Below are 19,521 nucleotides of genomic sequence, written 5' to 3' on the forward strand. Positions count from 1 at the left end.
CTATGACCATTTGGGTTTCCTCTGGGTGCTCCGGTTGCTGTGTGGCATGGCTGGAAGGGCCTATTCCACGTTGTATCTCAATAAATAAATAGATAGATATATCTCTGGTTATGTCCTTCCAGCCTGCAGAAGACCCATTTACTCCTCCATCTTCAGAGATAATGTCTTTCAACCAGATTGTACTCTTAGGTAGTGGCCTTTCATGTAGTACCTTTTTTGAAATCAAAACAGACTTCATCTATAGATGTCCTTTCAACTTTGCAAAGAACTGGCGCAGTTTTGTCAAATGCAATTCTTTTAATAAAACCATACTGACAGTTTCATTATATTAGGCTTTCATGAATGCTGGTTTGTTTCCTCTTTGATTGACTGTAGCATCTTGCCAATTACATATGGTTTTGTATTGTTAGCACAATGCTATAGTTTCTCAGTTTCCCCACATTTTGTCTCCTTCCCTTTTTGAACCTCAAAATCACATGTAATGTTTGGTACCTTCCCAGAAATCAATGAGCTTTGAAAGCTTTCAACCATTGGGTCCGCTAACACCCCACAATACCTGTTTCTTTATACTTTTATACCCAAACATTCATGCGTTCATCTACCTCCCTTATATTTCCCAAAGGTGTTACCTGACATCTCTAAATACATTTAAATAATATATCAGAAATGTTTAGTCAGGTGTGTCTCAGTAGATGACACGCTTGGAAATAGCAGGTTGATAGTGAAAGTTCCAATCCAGAGATCTGGGCACAAAATTGGAGGCTGATGCTTGTAGTACATTAATAAATATCAGAGATCTAAAACTAAGGCTCAGTCTATGCTCGCAGACTCTGGTGACAGTGTTTCAAAGAAGAGCAGAGTGCTAATCGTCCCCATCCTCACATCTTGGCTGTTAAGATCACTATTTGTGATCCTAGAAAACACAAGTTACTTGTTGGATTTTCTCCTTCACATTTTGACATCATAGGCAAATTCAGTTATATTTGTAATTATTACATGTCTGCTTGTATATATGTTACTGCATCTCCAGTATAGATTATACATTTAGTTGCCTGTATTATCTCCAGTGAATTGGGTTCAGGACTGTGTGGTGCCAGCTGGTGAGGTTTTGTATGCCTTCTCCACAACAGGTCATTGGACTGAATTTGAATTTTGGTGCTTAATGTGTGAAAGTTTGACAAGGTGAAAAGTCGTTTGCTTTTTGAAGCAGTTGGGTTGGAGTGAGATTGGGTTTTGTATCTTGAGTTTAAGTTTTGAAATAATATTTATGGAAGCAAGGGGTGAGCTCTCCTTGTTACAGAGACATTAGCCTTTTATTTCATTGTGAATCCTCGTAATCCGGCACATGCCATTCCTTGTCAGAGTCCACCTAAGTAATTATTTAATCATCAGTGATAAGGAGTTGGTTGCAGGAAGTTAAATGGTTTAGTTATGATAGTGTTCAGACCAAAGCTTAGATGCTTTTTGAACCTGGAGATTAGATTTCAGTTAATTTGCGCCAATAATTCCTCCCACATTCCAAAGACGTATGGTTAGGGTTAGTGAATTGTGGGTATGCTATGTTGGTGCCCAGAAGCATGATGACACTTGCAGGCTGTCCAGCACAATCTTTGTAGAATTGATTTTGAGCAAACATATTTCACTGTATGTTTCAATGTACACGTGACAGATAAAGCTGATCTCCTTATCTCTTTTTTGGAAAAAGGAGCAGAAGTATAAAAGTCATACGAATGAGAAGTTTGGCAGAATATTCCCTGAATATCTGTTGCTCTGATGGCAAAAGGCTTCCATTTAGTGTGTTTTTTTTTAAGAGGAACTGTGTGTAGGCTTCATGTGGTGACGTGTATGAGCTCTCCAGTTGGCTACATCTTGTGATGATTTGCACATGATTTGAATACCTATAGTTGTAGCTTTCTTTTTAGTGGAGGAAACATGCATTCTCAGAGTGGAATCTGGAATCAGAATCAAGTTTAATATCACTAGCATATGTAGTGCCAAAAGAGAGAAAAAAATAGTGGGTAGTGTTTGTACTGGGATCTGATAGCAGAAGGGAAGAAATGGTTCCTGAAACATTGAGTGTGTGACTTCAGACTCCTGTACCACCACCTTGATGGGAGCAATGAGAAGAGGGCATGTCCTGGCTGATGGGGGTCCTTTTGAAGATGTTCCTGCTGCTAGAGAAGCTAGTGCCCATGATGGAGCTGGCTGAGTTTACTTCTTGTTACTTTTTCCGAACCTGTGTAATGACGCCTCCACACTAGATGGTGATGCAACCATTTAGAATGCTCTCCCAGTACATCTATAGAAATTTGTGAGGATCTTTGATGACATACCAACTGGTGTGTGTTCCCTCAACTTACCTTTGCTGAAGTCCACAATCTATTCCTTGGCCTTATTGACATTGAGTGCAAGGTTGGTGTTGCATTACCACTCAAGCAACTGATCCATCTCACTCCTGTACACCTGCTTGTCACTATCTGAAATTCTGCCAACAATCGTTGTGTCAAGGGTAAATTTATAGATGGCATTCAAATTGTGCTTCACCTCACAGTCATGGGTGTAGAGAAAGTAGAGCAGTGGGTTAAGCGTGCACCTTTGAGGCGTTGGTGTTGATTGTCAGTAAGGAGGAGAAGTTATTTCTGAATGGCATTGGTTGTGGTCTCCCGGTGATGAAGTCAAGGACCCAGATACGGAGAGAGGTACAGAGGTCTCGGCTTTGGAGCTTGTTGGTCAACAGACGGTTTGACTGTGTTGAATGCTGAGTGGTAATCAATAAACAGTAGCCTCAACCAGCTGATCTATCTCACTCCTGTACACCTCCTTGTCAACGTCTGTAATTCTACCAACAGCAGTGCTACAATTTGCGAATTTTGTAGATGGTGTTGGAGCTATGCTTAATCACATGTTCATAAGTATAAAGAGAATATAGCAAAGAGTTAATCAGGCAGCCTTGAGCTGCATCTTTGATTGTAAGCCAGCAATTTCCTAATGTTCTTCCTGTTACACTTCCAGCTTATTTCCTCTTTGCCTGATGAAATGAGGCCAGGCCCAGATTTCCATGGAGTGCCCTGGGAACCCATTCTGATAACTGCTGCTCTGGGATTTCTTACTTTCTTTATCTTTATGTGGCGAACCTGTCTTTCAGTAAGTAAGATTAATTTTGCCATTCACAGACCCAGATAATTTTTTTTTATTAATGCTTAGCTTAATTGTTGTTCGATAGAAATGGCTGGACTTGCAAAATAATGTTATTGTTTGGCTCACTGGTGGCTTTTCTGCACTGTCTCAAGTCTGATGTTTTGACGTACCGTGTTGGAGCATTGACGGTAGTGGTTGTGGTTATGAGGATGAATTTGATAGCTGATGGCAACAAGCTGCCTGGCAAAGCCAGATTTATTAACCATCTTGAGTTGTCTGGAGATTCTGCTGGGCCACATTTTTTGGTGCTGAACCTGAAGGACATCTTGCCTTGTTATGCTGTGTTATGATTTCTGTAACTGACAGAATTTCTTTTCTTTCCTTTCAGGTGAAAAGTAGAAAATATCAAAGTAAGTGTCCAGTGGGTACTTGGGTTAAATCTCGTACTGAAGTCTTATAAATAATATGCGTTTACTGTTTTGCATAGTAATGAATCTACACATGATCATAATGATAACGGAGGCCTTTCCTAATGGTTTATAATCTGCTTTGTTGGTCTTGTTTGCTGCTGTTACGTTGCGTTCCCTATAACTTAACTGTTTATCAGCCAGGCTTTACAGAGCATGACCAGACTACTTAACTGGGGTGTGTTAGAGGGTGTGGGGCTTCAGGGCAAATAAACTTGTGATTGTCCTCTGTATCCCAAGATAGTTAATACTTGGTAGATGTCAGGAGCAGGAAAAAAGTTGCCACGTCCAGCAAGATGAAGCCAATTAAGTCTCTTCAACCAGTTGTGATCTGTTAATTCTGGAGATGTTGGGAATCAGGTTGGAGTCCTGTGTGACTTGTAGAGCATTGTGTCAAGTATTCTTCAGATAATTGGTACTTTAAACCATATTATTACATAAACTAAGTTGATTGTAAAACATTTCTCTCTCATCCAGTTACTGAAAAGCAGCTAGCTGAGAAAATCAAACAGCTTATTCAGGAAAAGACTGAAGCTTTGGAGAAAGTGTCCAGTTATGAAAAGAAGGTACAGATCTAAATTTTCATGGAGTTTATAGTATGTAAGTGTGTGGATGGGACGGTTGGGTTGGGGGTGAAGCAAACTTGTTATGATATTGAACAGTGAACTGTGCATAGCTCAAATAAAACCACGATCTTTAGTGTTAGGTCCTTGGAGTTCACATGCAAACATTATTTGGTTTGAGTCTATTTAAACCTCCTCCAAGTGGTATGTTGAGTAATTCTAACGTCTGTCCTGACTAAAAATATTGTACCCTGGAACAGTGAGCCGACACTTCTGCCAGTTCTGTACACTCCTCAACCGTGTTTCCGTAATAGCTGTACTATCACAATCCACTGGGCTAATCATACACAGTTAGCCCATCACCCATACTGGGGTATGGGTTCCCAACTGCAGCTCGCCAGAGTGCTTTGTCCTAGGCCAGTCTTTCAAGTTGTCCCCAGGTATAGCCCATCTTAAGATCCTTTCTCTCCCAGAGATCAGGTCTTTGGAGGTTCTGTCAGCTTTTCTGCAGCACTGGGATTTTAAGGGAAGGGAATGCTAGTCCCATGCCTAACCCCCCTCCTCTCGCAGCTGGGCTTGGGGCCAACCATGGCTAAGTTAACATGTTGATCATACTTTGAGTTAATATGCCTTAACTATGAGGTTTTTTGCATTAAAGTAAATACAGTTTAGCCAATCAGGCCTTTCTCATTTCCTGTCCTGTCTACTGGAGTTGCTTTGTCTAACTTCTGTGTTTGCTTCAACTTTCTCATCATTTAAACAACTACTTTTGGTTTACTTTGATACCTTTTTGTCTTGTGAAGTAGAAGTGCAGAATACCCCTTGGTTCTGTCTGTGTGAAGTTGCATGTTCTTCCTGTGATCACATGGACTTGCTGTGTGTGGTCAGGTTTCCTTCCACATCCCAAAGGCGTACAGGTTGGTAGGTCATCTTGCCCCGGTGTATAATTGAGTGGTAGAATCTGGGGGAAGTTGAGGAGAACATAGATACAATAAAAATGCATTAGTGTAAATGGTGGTTGGCATGGACTTCCCAGGTAAAGGGGCCTGTTTCTGGTCTGACAGCAGTGATTTCCTTCTGTACTTTCAAGCATTTGAGGTGATCAGAGAGTGTCCGTGGATGGGAAAATACTCCTGAATGGACTTGGTGAAATTTACATCGTGGTTTTAAATGTAATTTTGTATTCAAAATGTACTTTTTCTTTTATTTCCACCTTCCCCTGCCCTGCCGCCCCTGAACTATTTAGTTGGAGGAAACCAAAGCCCTTATAAGTGAGGCCCAGAACGTCGAGTCTACAGCTTCTGTTGAGACCAAGGAGCTTGAGGTGGGAGAGCCAGTATCCTACAGTGTGTGACAATTGGTCATTGAAATTCTGTGCATTAACATTATAATTTCTCTGTAACCTAAGGAGTCTTGCCGGGAGCTTGAACAGGTGAATCTTCATCTGGAAACGCGTGTGAAAAATCTCCAGGCATCATTGGATAAAGAGAGGGAAGAGACTGCAAAACAGCAGACTCTGGTAAGGAAATCATGGGCAAGTTTTGAAAAGGGTTACTTAGAATTATTTCCTAAAATGGGAAATAAAGTGTGTGGGAAGAGAGGAACCTCAAATGTGTGCTGACTTCAGTTGGCAAAGCTGTTACTTGTCTCGAGAAGAGGGTGATTTAAAAAATAGAGTCTGTTGAGACTTCCTGTTCAGTTTTAAATTGATCAGGTAATGAAGTAATTGACAAGGGCCAATTAAGGGAAGTAAGGTTTAAGTGGGAGAGGCCATCGTTAGAGTCAGGAACTGAGGCTTAGGCAAGAAGAAGCGGAGGCTAGGTCGAGTTTTCTTTCTTTCATTATTGGATAGGTAGAACAACGAGAATGGATCCCATGGCGCTGTGAGCTCCTCTTGCGTGATATGGGAAATACCGGAGAGCTCGAGTGTCCTGATGGATGCATTTGGCTGCAGCTCCTTGCAGACCACGTTAGGGAGTTGGAGATGGATGACCTACTGTTCATTCAGGAGGCAGGTAGCTAGGTGACTGGAGTTGGAAAGGATGCCAAGTACCCCTGTGTTCTGTTCCCCTCGTTAACAAGTAAACCATTTTTGATACTGTTGGGGATATTCTACCAGGGAAAGTTGCAGTGACTAGGTTTCTGGCACTGAGTCTGGCTCAGAAGGGAGAAGAGTGATGGTGATTCAATATTTAGAGGAACAGACAGGAGATTCTATGGCCGTGAAAGAAATTCACAGATGATATGTTACTTCCTAGATGTCAGGGTCAAGGACATCTCAGATCATGTCCATAGCATTCTTAAGGGGAGGATAGCAGCTAGAAGTTGTGGAACAAATTGATAGCAAAGATACAGCTATGAAAAGGGATGAGGTCCAGAAGAGTGAATAAAGGGAGCTAGGTATGAGGCAAAAAAGCGGGACCTCAAGATTAGTAATCTCTGGATTGCTGCCTCCGTCACGCTCCAGTGAGGGTAAGAATAGGATGCTTTGGCAGATGAGTGAGTGGCTGAAGAATGGGTGCGGGAGACAGGGTTGCTGATTTGTGGATCATTTGGATCTCTTCAGGGAAAAGAATAACAGTAAGTGGCAGGTTCCAACTGATCTCTATGCAGACTAATTTCCTTGTGGGCAGCTTTGCATGGGCTGTTCTGTGGGGGGGCGGGTGTAAGCTAGTTTGGTGGGGATGGGAACCAGAATGACAGGTCGGAGCATGGGAAGTTGGTATAAAGGTAGATGTAATGTGTAGAGAGACTGAGGAAGGAGAGGCAGTGGGTAGGACAGGAATGAGGAAGGAGAGTCAGTGGGTAGGATATGAATGAAGAAGGAGAGGCAGTGGGTAGGACAGGAATGAGGAAGGAGAGGCAGTGGGTAGGACATGAATGAGGAAGGAGAGGCAGTGGGTAGGACAGGAATGAGGAAGGAGAGGCAGTGGGTAGGACAGGAATGAGGAAGGAGAGGCAGTGGGTAGGACAGGAATGAGGAAGGAGAGGCAGTGGGTAGGATATGAATGAGGAAGGAGAGACAGGGTAGGATATGAATGAGGAAGGAGAGGCAGTGGGTAGGACAGGAATGAGGAAGGAGAGGCAGTGGGTAGGACAGGAATGAGGAAGGAGAGGCAGTGGGTAGGATATGAATGAGGAAGGAGAGGCAGTGGGTAGGACAGGAATGAGGAAGGAGAGGCAGTGGGTAGGATATGAATGAGGAAGGAGAGGCAGTGGGTAGGACAGGAATGAGGAAGGAGAGGCAGTGGGTAGGATATGAATGAGGAAGGAGAGACAGAGGGTAGGATATGAATGAGGAAGCAGAGACTGGGTAGGATATGAATGAGGAAGGAGAGGCAGTGGGTAGGATATGAATGAGGAAGGAGAGGCAGTGGGTAGGACAGGAATGAGGAAGGAGAGACAGTGGGTAGGATATGAATGAGGAAGGAGAGGCAGTGGGTAGGACAGGAATGAGGAAGGAGAGGGAGTGGGTAGGACAGGAATGAGGAAGGCGAGGCAGTGGGTACGACAGGAATGAGAAAGCAGAGGCAGTGGGTAGGACAGGAATGAGGAAGGAGAGGCAGTGGGTAGGATATGAATGAGGAAGGAGAGGCAGTGGGTAGGATATGAATGAGGAAGGTGAGGCAGTGGGTAGGATATGAATGAGGAAGCAGAGGCAGTGGGTAGGACATGAATGAGGAAGGCGAGGCAGTGGGTAGGACAGGAATGAGGAAGGAGAGGCAGTGGGTAGGACAGGAATGAGGAAGGAGAGGCAGTGGGTACGACAGGAATGAGGAAGGAGAGGCAGTGGGTAGGACAGGAATGAGGAAGGAGAGGCAGTGGGTAGGACAGGAATGAGGAAGGAGAGGCAGTGGGTAGGACAGGAATGAGGAAGGAGAAGCAGTGGGTAGGACAGGAATGAGGAAGCAGAGGCAGTGGGTAGGACAGGAATGAGGAAGGAGAGGCAGTGGGTAGGATATGAATGAGGAAGGAGAGACAGAGGGTACAACAGGAATGAGGAAGCAGAGGCAGTGGGTAGGACAGGAATGAGGAAGGAGAGGTAGTGGGTAGGACAGGAATGAGGAAGGAGAGGCAGTGGGTAGGACAGGAATGAGGAAGGAGAAGCAGTGGGTAGGACAGGAATGAGGAAGCAGAGGCAGTGGGTAGGACAGGAATGAGGAAGGAGAGGCAGTGGGTAGGATATGAATGAGGAAGGAGAGACAGAGGGTAGGATATGAATGAGGAAGGAGAGGCAGTGGGTAGGACAGGAATGAGGAAGGAGGCAGTGGGTAGGATATGAATGAGGAAGGAGAGGCAGTGGGTAGGACAGGAATGAGGAAGCAGTGGGTAGGACAGGAATGAGGAAGGAGAAGCAGTGGGTAGGACAGGGATGAGGAAGGCGAGGCAGTGGGTAGGATATGAATGAGGAAGGAGAGGCAGTGGGTAGGACATGAATGAGGAAGGAGAGGCAGTGGGTAGGACAGGAATGAGGAAGGAGAGGCAGTGGGTAGGATATGAATGAGGAAGGAGAGGCAGTGGGTAGGACAGGAATGAGGAAGGAGAGGCAGTGGGTACGACAGGAATGAGGAAGGAGAGGCAGTGGGAAGGACAGGAATGAGGAAGTAGAGACAGTGGGTAGGACAGGAATGAGGAAGGAGAGGCAGTGGGTAGGACAGGAATGAGGAAGGAGAAGCAGTGGGTAGGACAGGAATGAGGAAACAGAGGCAGTGGGTAGGACAGGAATGAGGAAGGAGAGGCAGTGGGTAGGATATGAATGAGGAAGGAGAGACAGAGGGTAGGATATCAATGAGGAAGGAGAGGCAGTGGGTAGGACAGGAATGAGGAAGGAGGCAGTGGGTAGGATATGAATGAGGAAGGAGAGGCAGTGGGTAGGACAGGAATGAGGAAGCAGTGGGTAGGACAGGAATGAGGAAGGAGAAGCAGTGGGTAGGACAGGGATGAGGAAGGAGAAGCAGTGGGTAGGACAGGAATGAGGAAGCAGAGGCAGTGGGTAGGATATGAATGAGGAAGGAGAGACAGAGGGTAGGATATGAATGAGGAAGCAGAGACTGGGTAGGATATGAATGAGGAAGGAGAGGCAGTGGGTAGGATAGGAATGAGGAAGGAGGGAGTGGGTAGGACAGGAATGAGGAAGGAGAGGGAGTGGGTACGACAGGAATGAGGAAGGCGAGGCAGTGGGTACGACAGGAATGAGGAAGGCGAGGCAGTGGGTAGGATATGAATGAGGAAGGAGAGGCAGTGGGTAGGACAGGAATGAGGGAGTGGGTAGGACAGGAATGAGGAAGGAGAGGCAGTGGGTAGGATATGAATGAGGAAGGAGAGACAGAGGGTAGGATATGAATGAGGAAGGAGAGGCAGTGGGTAGGACAGGAATGAGGAAGGAGAGGCAGTGGGTAGGACAGGAATGAGGAAGGAGAAGCAGTGGGTAGGACAGGAATGAGGAAGCAGAGGCAGTGGGTAGGATATGAATGAGGAAGGAGAGACAGAGGGTAGGATATGAATGAGGAAGGAGAGGCAGTGGGTAGGACAGGAATGAGGGAGTGGGTAGGACAGGAATGAGGAAGGAGAGGCAGTGGGTAGGATATGAATGAGGAAGGAGAGACAGAGGGTAGGATATGAATGAGGAAGGAGAGGCAGTGGGTAGGACAGGAATGAGGAAGGAGAGGCAGTGGGTAGGACAGGAATGAGGAAGGCGAGGCAGTGGGTAGGACAGGAATGAGGAAGCAGAGGCAGTGGGTAGGACAGGAATGAGGAAGCAAAGGCAGTGGGTAGGACAGGAATGAGGAAGGAGAGGCAGTAGGTAGGACAGGAATGAGGAAGCAGAGGCAGTGGGTAGGACAGGAATGAGGAAGCAAAGGCAGTGGGTAGGACAGGAATGAGGAAGGAGAGGCTGTAGGTAGGACAGGAATGAGGAAGCAGAGGCAGTGGGTAGGACAGGAATGAGGAAGCAGAGGCAGTGGGTAGGACAGGCATGAGGAAGGAGAAGCAGTGGGTAGGACAGGAATGAGGAAGCAGAGGCAGTGGGTAGGACAGGAATGAGGAAGGAGAGGCAGTAGTTATTTTTTTGACAGTGAAATTGGTAAGTGTCTAGAGGTTGTGGTAGAGGCAGAAACATTAGGGGCGTTAAGAGATTCTTATGCACGTGGATGAAAGAAAAATGGCAGGCTATGTGGGAGGGACGAATTACAGAAGATTGATTTTGAAGTAGGTTAAAAGATTAGCACAACATTGTGTGTCAAGGGGCCTGTACTGTGGTGTAGTGTTCTATGTTCAGTGTGTCTTAATTCCAAAGGAAAATAACATTGTGTTGGAATATGGAAGATAAATGGGAATAAATGGAGTGTATTACAAGCAAAGATTATTTTGCCAGCATGCAGCATAAAGTAATTATGTATTAAAGTATTAAAACAGTTACAATAGAAAGAGACCAGCAATTATTCTTGACTATGGAAGAGCTCTTTAGTTGTTATACTAATAATACGTATTTTATTGATCCCGAGTGGGAAGTACTTTTGTTACAACAGCAACATTTAAAAACACACTTAGCAGTGTGTAGACTTAACTAATAATAAAGAACAAAATAATAAATTACCAATGTGCAATAATGTGTGAAATAATAAAACAGATGATTGTGCTATGATGTGTGTTCTGTCACACAGAGAGGAACTATTGTATATGCATATTACATTCGGTAGGAAAGATTTCCTGTGATGATCCTTGTCACAGCAGAGCTGAACGAGTCTGTTGGAAAAGGTGCTCCGCTGCTTATTCAGTTGGTCATGGAGAGGATGTGTCGTATTGTCCATAATGGACAACAGTTTGTTTAGTGATGCCCTCTCCACCACTAACTCAGAAGGGTGGGATGGATCCAGCCTTTTTGATGAGTTTAAGAAGGGATCCAGTGTAGGCAGATTGGAAAAGGGAATTTTGGGCTTAACCAATGACTCAATTTTGGAGGGCCTTTGGGGAAGAAGTGCTCAGTTGAGTGTATTTTTGACTAATTGATGGGGTGCCAGAAACGAAGGGTTTGGTGGGTACGGAGGGAAAGAAGAATTGTTGTGGAAGTGCAGCTGTTGTCATCGAATGGCAGAGCAGTCTTGAAAGGTTGGCCCTGCTCCTGCTTTGTTGTTGGCTTGGGTTCAGACATGGTGTTTTCCTTTAAGTTATATTGATAATATGCCTGGGCTGGTAAGTTTAAATCAAAACTGTTGAAATATGATAAATGCCAGGAGCAGGATTCATAATCTCTCCCCTCTCCCATCGGGCAGAAGATGCAAAAACCTGGAAGGACATAACACCAAGCTCAAGGACAGCCTCTGTCCTGCTGCTGAATGGTGTCCTGGTACAATAAAGATGGACTCTTGACCTCACTAGCTGCCTCATTAGGGTCTTGCCTGCACTGCACTTTCTCTAACTGGAATATCATACTCTGCTATTTTCCCTTGTACTACCTCAGTGCACTGTTGTAATGAAATGATCTGTATGGATGGCACGCAAAACTACTGATTTCAGAGTACGTTGATACATGTTATGATACTAAACCAATTTATCAGTTTAGTTGCTAGTAAGATTATGAGAGCGTAAATAGAGAAAGCTTATCTGAGAGGTAGTTGGGGTTATGTTAGCTTGAATCTTAAAACATCTTGTTTACATTTAAAGTGTAAGCTTTATTTTTATAAGCAACCCACGTTTTATCAAAGTGAATTTGATAATAAATTTACTTTGAAATTTGAGCTTTGATCTACCAATGCATGTTTTAAATTATTTTCAGAATGTTTAAAAGACTTCCTTAAATCACTTTGGAAAAGACTCGTTGGCAAGTGATCCACTGGGTCTATTTTATCCCTGCAACAGGGTTCAGTGATCCTCTGAATTATCAGTATTCTGAAACTATTTGCATACTTTCTACCTCCTCACTCCCCACCTTCCACATGTGCAGTGTCTTTAATACTTTAATTCAGTTGCCGGACTCTTAAACTGTTTGGTTGACACAGGTCAGCGTTTTTTATATGAGAGGATCAGCCTTTTATTTCCTCTCATATAAATTCACCATCATGCAGAACAGAAACAAATAGCAAGCTTTGGAGTGGAAGGTAGGAGCAATAAAATGACAGATTTAAGAAAACAGAGACAAAGGGGAGGCTAATGGAACAAGTGAAGAACAGGAAACTGAGCTTGAGATATAACTGAGAAAGGCAGAATCATTATCCAAACAACATTGAGACTGGAAGGCTGTGATGTGCCTGGTCAGAAGATGAGGTGTGTTACATTTTTTTACCGGATCTCCCATTATCATTCCAGTTAATCGTATGTACTCTCATTGCATGCTAATGCATTGAAGGTTATATACAATGCTTATATACAAAAAGGTACCACAAATGGATCAGTAACGTTATGAAGGATCTCACCCACCCTCCGCATGGATGGTTTGTCCCAGGTCCATCAGGAAGGAGGCTACTTAGGACCATCAGACTCAAAAACAGTTACCTTCCCCAAGCTGTAAGGCTGATCAACCCCTCCCCTCCACCACTACTTTATCATTCCTGTCAGTGTCACCTTATGTACGGACACTCCTGTGTCTAGTGTCACTTTATGAACATACCATACAATAAATCGAGATATTTGTATGTGTAAGATATATTTATTGTTCGTGTATTTTTTTATTGTGTACTTACTTTTTTTGCTGCATCAGGTCTGGAGTGGCAATAATTTTGTTCTCTTTTACACTTGTATACTGGAACTGACTTTAAACGATCTTGGATTAGTGTACGTGGGTGCAATGAATGGTGTGGATATGATGAGCTGAAGGAACTGTTTTTGTCCTGTTCAACTTTATGGCTGCATGACCTTCAGTGGAGTTCACAGCGATTAGGCACAGGGGCGCAGATGTTCAGATTTGAAAATGATGCCATGTTGTGAAGCAGGCAGCATTCTCTGCTTAGTGGTGTGGAGTTCAAAACCAGGTTTTCTCAAGCTTGGATATCTTGGCAACTGCATTTCAGGGCACCAGTGTACATGCTGGAGAGTTAATAACACTAAAGCACCAGTGTTTATCATGCCAAGGGACACACAGAAAAATGCTTTATCTGCACTAAGCTGCACGTAAGGAAAGTAGATGACTGTGGGGAAAGTGGGACTAACTGGATAGCTTTCCAATACTAATATAACTAATGGGAAGAACCAGCTTCTTAATGCTGGAGTATCTGCAGTGTTTGAACATGGTAGGTCATTCTCAAGATATATTGCTGTCAATACCTTTGAACATTTGTCTTTTTTACCCCCCTATTTTTCTTTTTGGCAAACGCAGATCGCAGATACTCAGCAGTCCGTGAAAAAATTGCAAAAAGTTATTTCGGCTCATTCAGCAGAACTGTTACAGGTAAGGGGCCTTTGAGTTTAGAAAAAATCTGACCAGGCAAATATGGGCCTGAACAGTGTATATATACAGAGCACTGTAGCTATGTGGTGTGGACAAGCACCATGGCCATGCAGTGTGAGCAGATGTCCCCATCTGTAAGAGAATATTACGGCAGTATATATTCACTCACTTATGATATCTGTGGAAATGTATCGACCAAAATTACTCGATACAGAGCACGATTACTATATACTGTATTATGAGCTGGCTTATTCTGGCGGTAACTGTGTAATGTGGGCTAACATATCTGTGTGGATAGCATTACAGCTGAATAATGTGGGGCATCATGACTGTATACAGAGCATTGCAGCACTATAATTTAAGCTGATGTTAGTTGCTTCTGCAAAAACAGCAGATCTGTAATGCTAGGCCTACCAGAGGGGGAATAATCAAAATTACACGGTCAAATGCTCTGAGTGTGAACTTCTGTCAATCCTGTTTTCATTCTTCCTAAATAATTCCCTAGAAATGTTAATTGAACAGATGCTTTGAATTTTCCATTCCACATGCAGTATGTTTGCGAGAGAAATTAATTTCTGAGGCTTGAGTGATTTGGTGGGAAGAGTAGTAGATTGCAAATGTTGAACTGAGTTTTTACTGCTCCTAGTTATAACAGGAAATGGAAGGATGTTTTCTGTTCAGCTAAAGTAAAGAGAAACTGATAGAGCAAGCAATGTTAATGCAGCTCATTATTTCTTATTGCATTTTGTTCTTGGTTTTAAAGCAATTTATTTCCAATAGACTTCATTTGCTGTATGGTCAATATTTTATAGACAGCTGCAGTGGCCAGTTTGTGCATGGCAAAATCCCACAAGCAAGGTGAGGCTGTTTGGCTATTTTCACTGTGTTCTAAAAGAACTGCCAGTACTTGCTGAAGAGTAGATAAGAGACTCAAATTTAACTTTAAATTTGAAGGCAGAATGCATTACTTGAGTCACTCGGCTCCAACTCTTGGCTGATCATGGACCAGAGCTGAAGATGATGTCAGAGTAACGCTTGACAGAATGTGGTGACCAGAGTCCTGGTAAAGCTGGATTTAGTGGCTTGATAGGGAAAATATTCCAATGGTTAGATTCACTTGCAGTAAGGAAGATACCTGTGGATGTTAGTAGTCTTCCTTCCTTACAACCCAAAAGGTTCTCCACCATCTACAACGCACGTTTCTGAATGAACATGTCCCCAACATCTTTCATGAAGCTCTGTGTGTTCCAGGAAAAAAACAGCCTGCTTGTTTGGCACTCAGTTCTAAAAGTAATTTCCTCCACCTTGGCTGCTGTGTGTATAGTCTACAAAATGCACTGCTTTTCTTTACTTGAGCTACTCCAATAACATCTCCTAAATGTATGATCTCTATTCCCAAGAAGGATGAGGGCAGCAGGTCCCTGCTGACACCCCCACCTGGAGTTTCCTCACCAAGTTGCACAGCATCCTGATTTGAAACTATATTGGTGTTCCTTCATTGTTGTAAGTCCAGATCCTAGAGCTCCCTCAGTTGGTGTACCTTCACCAGAGGGACTCCAGATTTGAAACTATATTGGTGTTCCTTCATTGTTGTAAGTCCAGATCCTAGAGCTCCCTCAGTTGGTGTACCTTCACCAGAGGGACTCCAGATTTGAAACTATATTGGTGTTCCTTCATTGTTGTAAGTCCAGATCCTAGAGCTCCCTCAGTTGGTGTACCTTCACCAGAGGGACTCCAGATTTGAAACTATATTGGTGTTCCTTCATTGTTGTAAGTCCAGATCCTAGAGCTCCCTCAGTTGGTGTACCTTCACCAGAGGGACTCCAGCAGCGGCCACCTCCTTCTCATGGACCACTGATTTGGGTAGTAAATTCTGACCTTGCCAGCGAAGTCACATGCCAAAACTAAATGAAAAACAAGATAAACCATTTGACAATCCAGCACTACCTCAGTACCACACCCAGTGTCAGCCAGAGGAATCCTGGAAAGTCAGAGCTTGAAACTTAATGTGGGAATTAAACAGCATAGCCATTAGCAACTGGGCATCCATTTTGTTCTCTGGTCTTGGTCACTGTTTTCAGGAGACTTTAGTTTGTGGTGGTGATGGACATTACCTAACACAGTTGTGTATTTTAGGTACAAGAAGCCCTTTGTGGTGCCAAAACAAATGAAGAGAAACTGCAATCAGATATGCAGGCTGTGCTTGAGGAAAATGCTCGACTTAAGCAGAGCAAAGATCAGGTGAGTGTCCCTTTTTGCTTCAGGAGTCCACCTGAAGTAAGCAAAGCCACTAACAAAGGCCTTGTTTTGTGGGTTTGCAGCTGCTAAAAGAGGCAGAAGGCTGGAGTGAGCGACATGGTGAGCTTAATGAGCAAATCAAGCTCTGCCAGAAAGCTCAGAGAGACTTGGAGGAAACCTTGGCCTACAAGGATAATGAGATTGAGGTACGTTGAGGAAGCTCCTTTAGGTTGTTCATTCGTTCATCAGAAGTATTTTTGTGTTATTGGTTAATGGCAAATAGACTTTCACTTGTGACAATGTGAGATTGAAAAGCAGTTATTAATAGAAGATTTGATTTAGAAAAGATGTATATCATATTGGGAAGATGTAGATGAAAGGGCAAGGCTCTTGTTTTGAAGTTCTGGGAAAGACTTGAGTTGCAGTTCTGATTTGAGAACATCTTGTAAATGCTAAAATCAAATTCAAGACCAAAGAGCCCTTCTATCACCTTGTTTCTAGCCCAGGGGTGGGCAAACTTTTTGACTTGAGGGCCACAAAGGCTTCTAAGATTTGACGGGGGGGCCGGACCAGGAGCAGGTGGACGGAGTGTTTTGGTAATACACCTCATAAGAGAAAATAAAATATCATGGGATATGTAGAAAACATGTGCTTTAATTTCAATTGAAAATGAACAAATGCATTACAACAAAATATCTGTCTTTGAAGTCCCATGGTATTTAGCTATTTATTGAAATATCTTTTAAAACACTGAAAATTAAATGAATAAAATACAGCTTTTTTTAATAGTAACAGTTATTATTTTAAAGCACTGAAAATTCTGTTATCCTTCAAGATATTATCATCATCACTCTCCTCCTGACTGTCTTTATTTCAAAAACGGTAGGAAATGCAGGTCTACTTGTCCTGCTCCTTCTTATTCAATTGTCCCCTGTGCCAAAACTCAACAACGACCCGCACAATGACAGAACAGTGAGAGCGCGCCAATATGCGGAGCTCTGTGCTTGCAAATCCCCGCAGGCTATCTCCCTTAGCCGGAACGCTGGCTAATTGTGAGCCGGTTCGGATGTGCCAGGAAATGGGTCGCCACAAGGTCACAAAGTAAAGCGCAAATGTGGAGTAATACGCTGCACCTCAACAAAGGTCAATGTATATAGAGTGCGTCATCTATTGGGAAAACGCCAGAATTGCAGGGAAAAAACGTTAACAAGGTTTATTAATATAATTTCATCAAGTTCTGCGGGCCGGATTAAAAAGCTTAACGGGCCGCGTATGGCCTGCGGGCCGTAGTTTGCCCATGCCTGTTCTAGCTCCTTCATTAGTACAGCTTGTGGAAAAAATAACTCTTGGATCTGAAAGAACAGCACTTTCACCTGACAATACAATGAATGTGAGCATTTGTAACAAATGTAACATTTCAGCAAAAACACCTTTTGCCTTCCCATCTGTTAAATGGTATAGTAATTCTGTCCATTTAAAGGTTTGTGACTCAAAGCAGCAACTGTCCATTTCCTTCCAGAGCTTTCAGCCTGATCAACTGAGTTCCTCCAGTCTCGTTCTGAATTGGCATTCCAAAATGTCCATTCATTAATTTCAGATCTTTACCACTATAAAGACATTACTTCCTGCAAAGTGAAACCCAATAGCATGAATGGCAGCGATGCTTCACTACCAGATTATCCCAATGCCTTCTATGAACGCTTTGAAAGGCAGAACACAACTACAGCTGTGAAGATCCCTGCTGCACCTGATGACCCTGTGATCCCTGTCTCAGAGGCTGATGTTGGGCTGTCTTTAAAGTGAGAGAACCTTCGCAAGGCAGAAGGTCCTGATGGAGTACCTGGTAAAGCTCTGAAAACCAGTGCCAACCAACTAGCGGGAATATTCAAGGACACTTTCAACCTCTCACTGTTACGGGTGGAAGTTCCCACTTGCTTCAAAAAGGCAACAATTACACTAGTGCGTAAGAAGAATAATGTGGGCTGCCTTAATGATTATCACCTGGTAGCACTCACATCGACAGTGATGAAATGCTTTGAGATGTTGTTCATGACTAGACTGAACTCCTGCCTCAGCAAGGCCCTGGACCCATTGCAATTTACTTATCGCCACAATGGGTCAACAGCAGATGCAATCTCAATGGCTCTCCACACAGCTTTAGACCACCTGGACAACACAAACACATATGTCAGGATGCTGTTCATCGACTATAGCTCAGCATTTAATACCATAATTCCCACAATCCTGATTGAGAAGTTGCAGAACCTGGGCCTCTGTACCTGCCTCTGCAATTGGATCCTCAGCTTCCTAGCCAGAAGACCACAATCTGTGCAGATTGGTGATAACATCTCCTCCTCGCTGAGATCAACACTGATACACTTCAGGGTTGTATGCTTAGCCAACTGCTCTACACTCTGTATACACATGACTGTGTGGCTAGGCATAGTTCAAATACGATCTATAAATTTGCTGATGATACAACCATTGTTGGTGTAATCTTAGATGATGATAAGATGGTTTACAGGAGTGAGATATGCCAACTAGTGGAGTGGTGTCAGAGCAACAACTTGGCACTTAACATCAGAAAGACAAAAGAGCTGATTATGGACTTCAGGAAGGGTAAGATGAAGGAACACATACCAATCCTCATAGAGGGATCAGAAGTGGAGAGAGTGAGCAGCTTCAAGTTCCTGGGCATCAAGATCTCTGAGGATCTAACCTGGTTGCAACATATCGATGTAGTTATAAAGAAGGCAAGACAGTGGCTATACTTTATTAGGAGTTTAAAGAGATTTGGCTTGTCAGCAGATACACTCAAAAACTTCTATAGGCGTACCGTGGAGAGCATTCTGACAGACTGCATCACTGTCTGGTATGGAGGGGCTACTACATAGAACCGGAGGAAGCTGCAGAGGGTTGTAAATCTAGGCCGCTCCATCTTGGGCACTAGCCTACAAAGTACCCAGGACATCTTCAAGGAACATTGTCTCAGAAAGGCAGCGTCCATAATTAAGGACCTCCATCACCCAGGGCATGCCTTTTTCTCACTGTTACCATCAGGTAGGAGGTACAGAAGCCTGAAGGCACACACACAGCGATTCAGGAACAGCTCCTTTCCCTCTGCCATCCGAATCCTAAATGGACATTGAACCCTTGGACACTACCTCACTTTTTAAAAAATATACAGTATTTCTGTTTTTGCACGTTTGATTTACTTGTTTATTATTTTATTTTACGTATTATTGTTATTTTCTCTTCTATATTATGTATTGCATTGAACTGCTGCTGCTGAGTTCACAAATTTCACGTCACATGCCGGTGATAATAAACCTGATTCTGATTCTAAATAATAAGCCTCACCATCTCCTGAAAAGCACTAGGGAAGCTGCTGTAATAAAATGGAACCATTTCCTTGCAAGCATTCTGACTTTTTCTTCAATTATCCAATTTTAGACATCAGGGAAACCAGCCTCCCCTCTGTGGATTGTGTCTTTCTGTCTCACTTTAGTGGTGTCCTGGGTATTCTCTCTTCCCTCCTTTCCATTGGGCAAAAGCCTACCCAGCTCCACATCAACCCCCAAATCACAAACTGCTGATCAAGTGGGCTGCCTGTATCAAGGCCAGTCAGTGGGAGGCTAGTTCTGTTTGCCTTCCGCTGATCCGTGCATGTTATAATACATAAAACGTGACATGAAGGCTGATGTTACTGCAGTGGGGTCATCTGCCAGAATTT

At 43.5% G+C, this 19,521-nt stretch overlaps 1 protein-coding gene across 5 annotated transcripts in view; it reads left to right on the top strand.

Moving 5' to 3' along the window:
- The window catches only part of mia3 (MIA SH3 domain ER export factor 3), a 111,422-nt gene that overhangs the window by 53,760 nt on the left and 38,141 nt on the right, over positions 1-19,521 (top strand). For all 5 annotated transcript variants that reach the window (XM_059982648.1, XM_059982650.1, XM_059982649.1 and 2 more), the window contains 8 exons: positions 3,013-3,144; positions 3,527-3,548; positions 4,083-4,171; positions 5,415-5,492; positions 5,577-5,687; positions 13,479-13,550; positions 15,687-15,791; positions 15,872-15,994. In XM_059982648.1, coding sequence (XP_059838631.1) covers positions 3,013-3,144; positions 3,527-3,548; positions 4,083-4,171; positions 5,415-5,492; positions 5,577-5,687; positions 13,479-13,550; positions 15,687-15,791; positions 15,872-15,994 — 732 coding nt within the window. The remainder of the gene's footprint in view (positions 1-3,012; positions 3,145-3,526; positions 3,549-4,082; positions 4,172-5,414; positions 5,493-5,576; positions 5,688-13,478; positions 13,551-15,686; positions 15,792-15,871; positions 15,995-19,521) is intronic.

The sequence above is a fragment of the Hypanus sabinus genome, chromosome 10 (genome assembly GCF_030144855.1).
Source record: "Hypanus sabinus isolate sHypSab1 chromosome 10, sHypSab1.hap1, whole genome shotgun sequence".
NCBI classification, from domain to species: domain Eukaryota; kingdom Metazoa; phylum Chordata; class Chondrichthyes; order Myliobatiformes; family Dasyatidae; genus Hypanus; species Hypanus sabinus.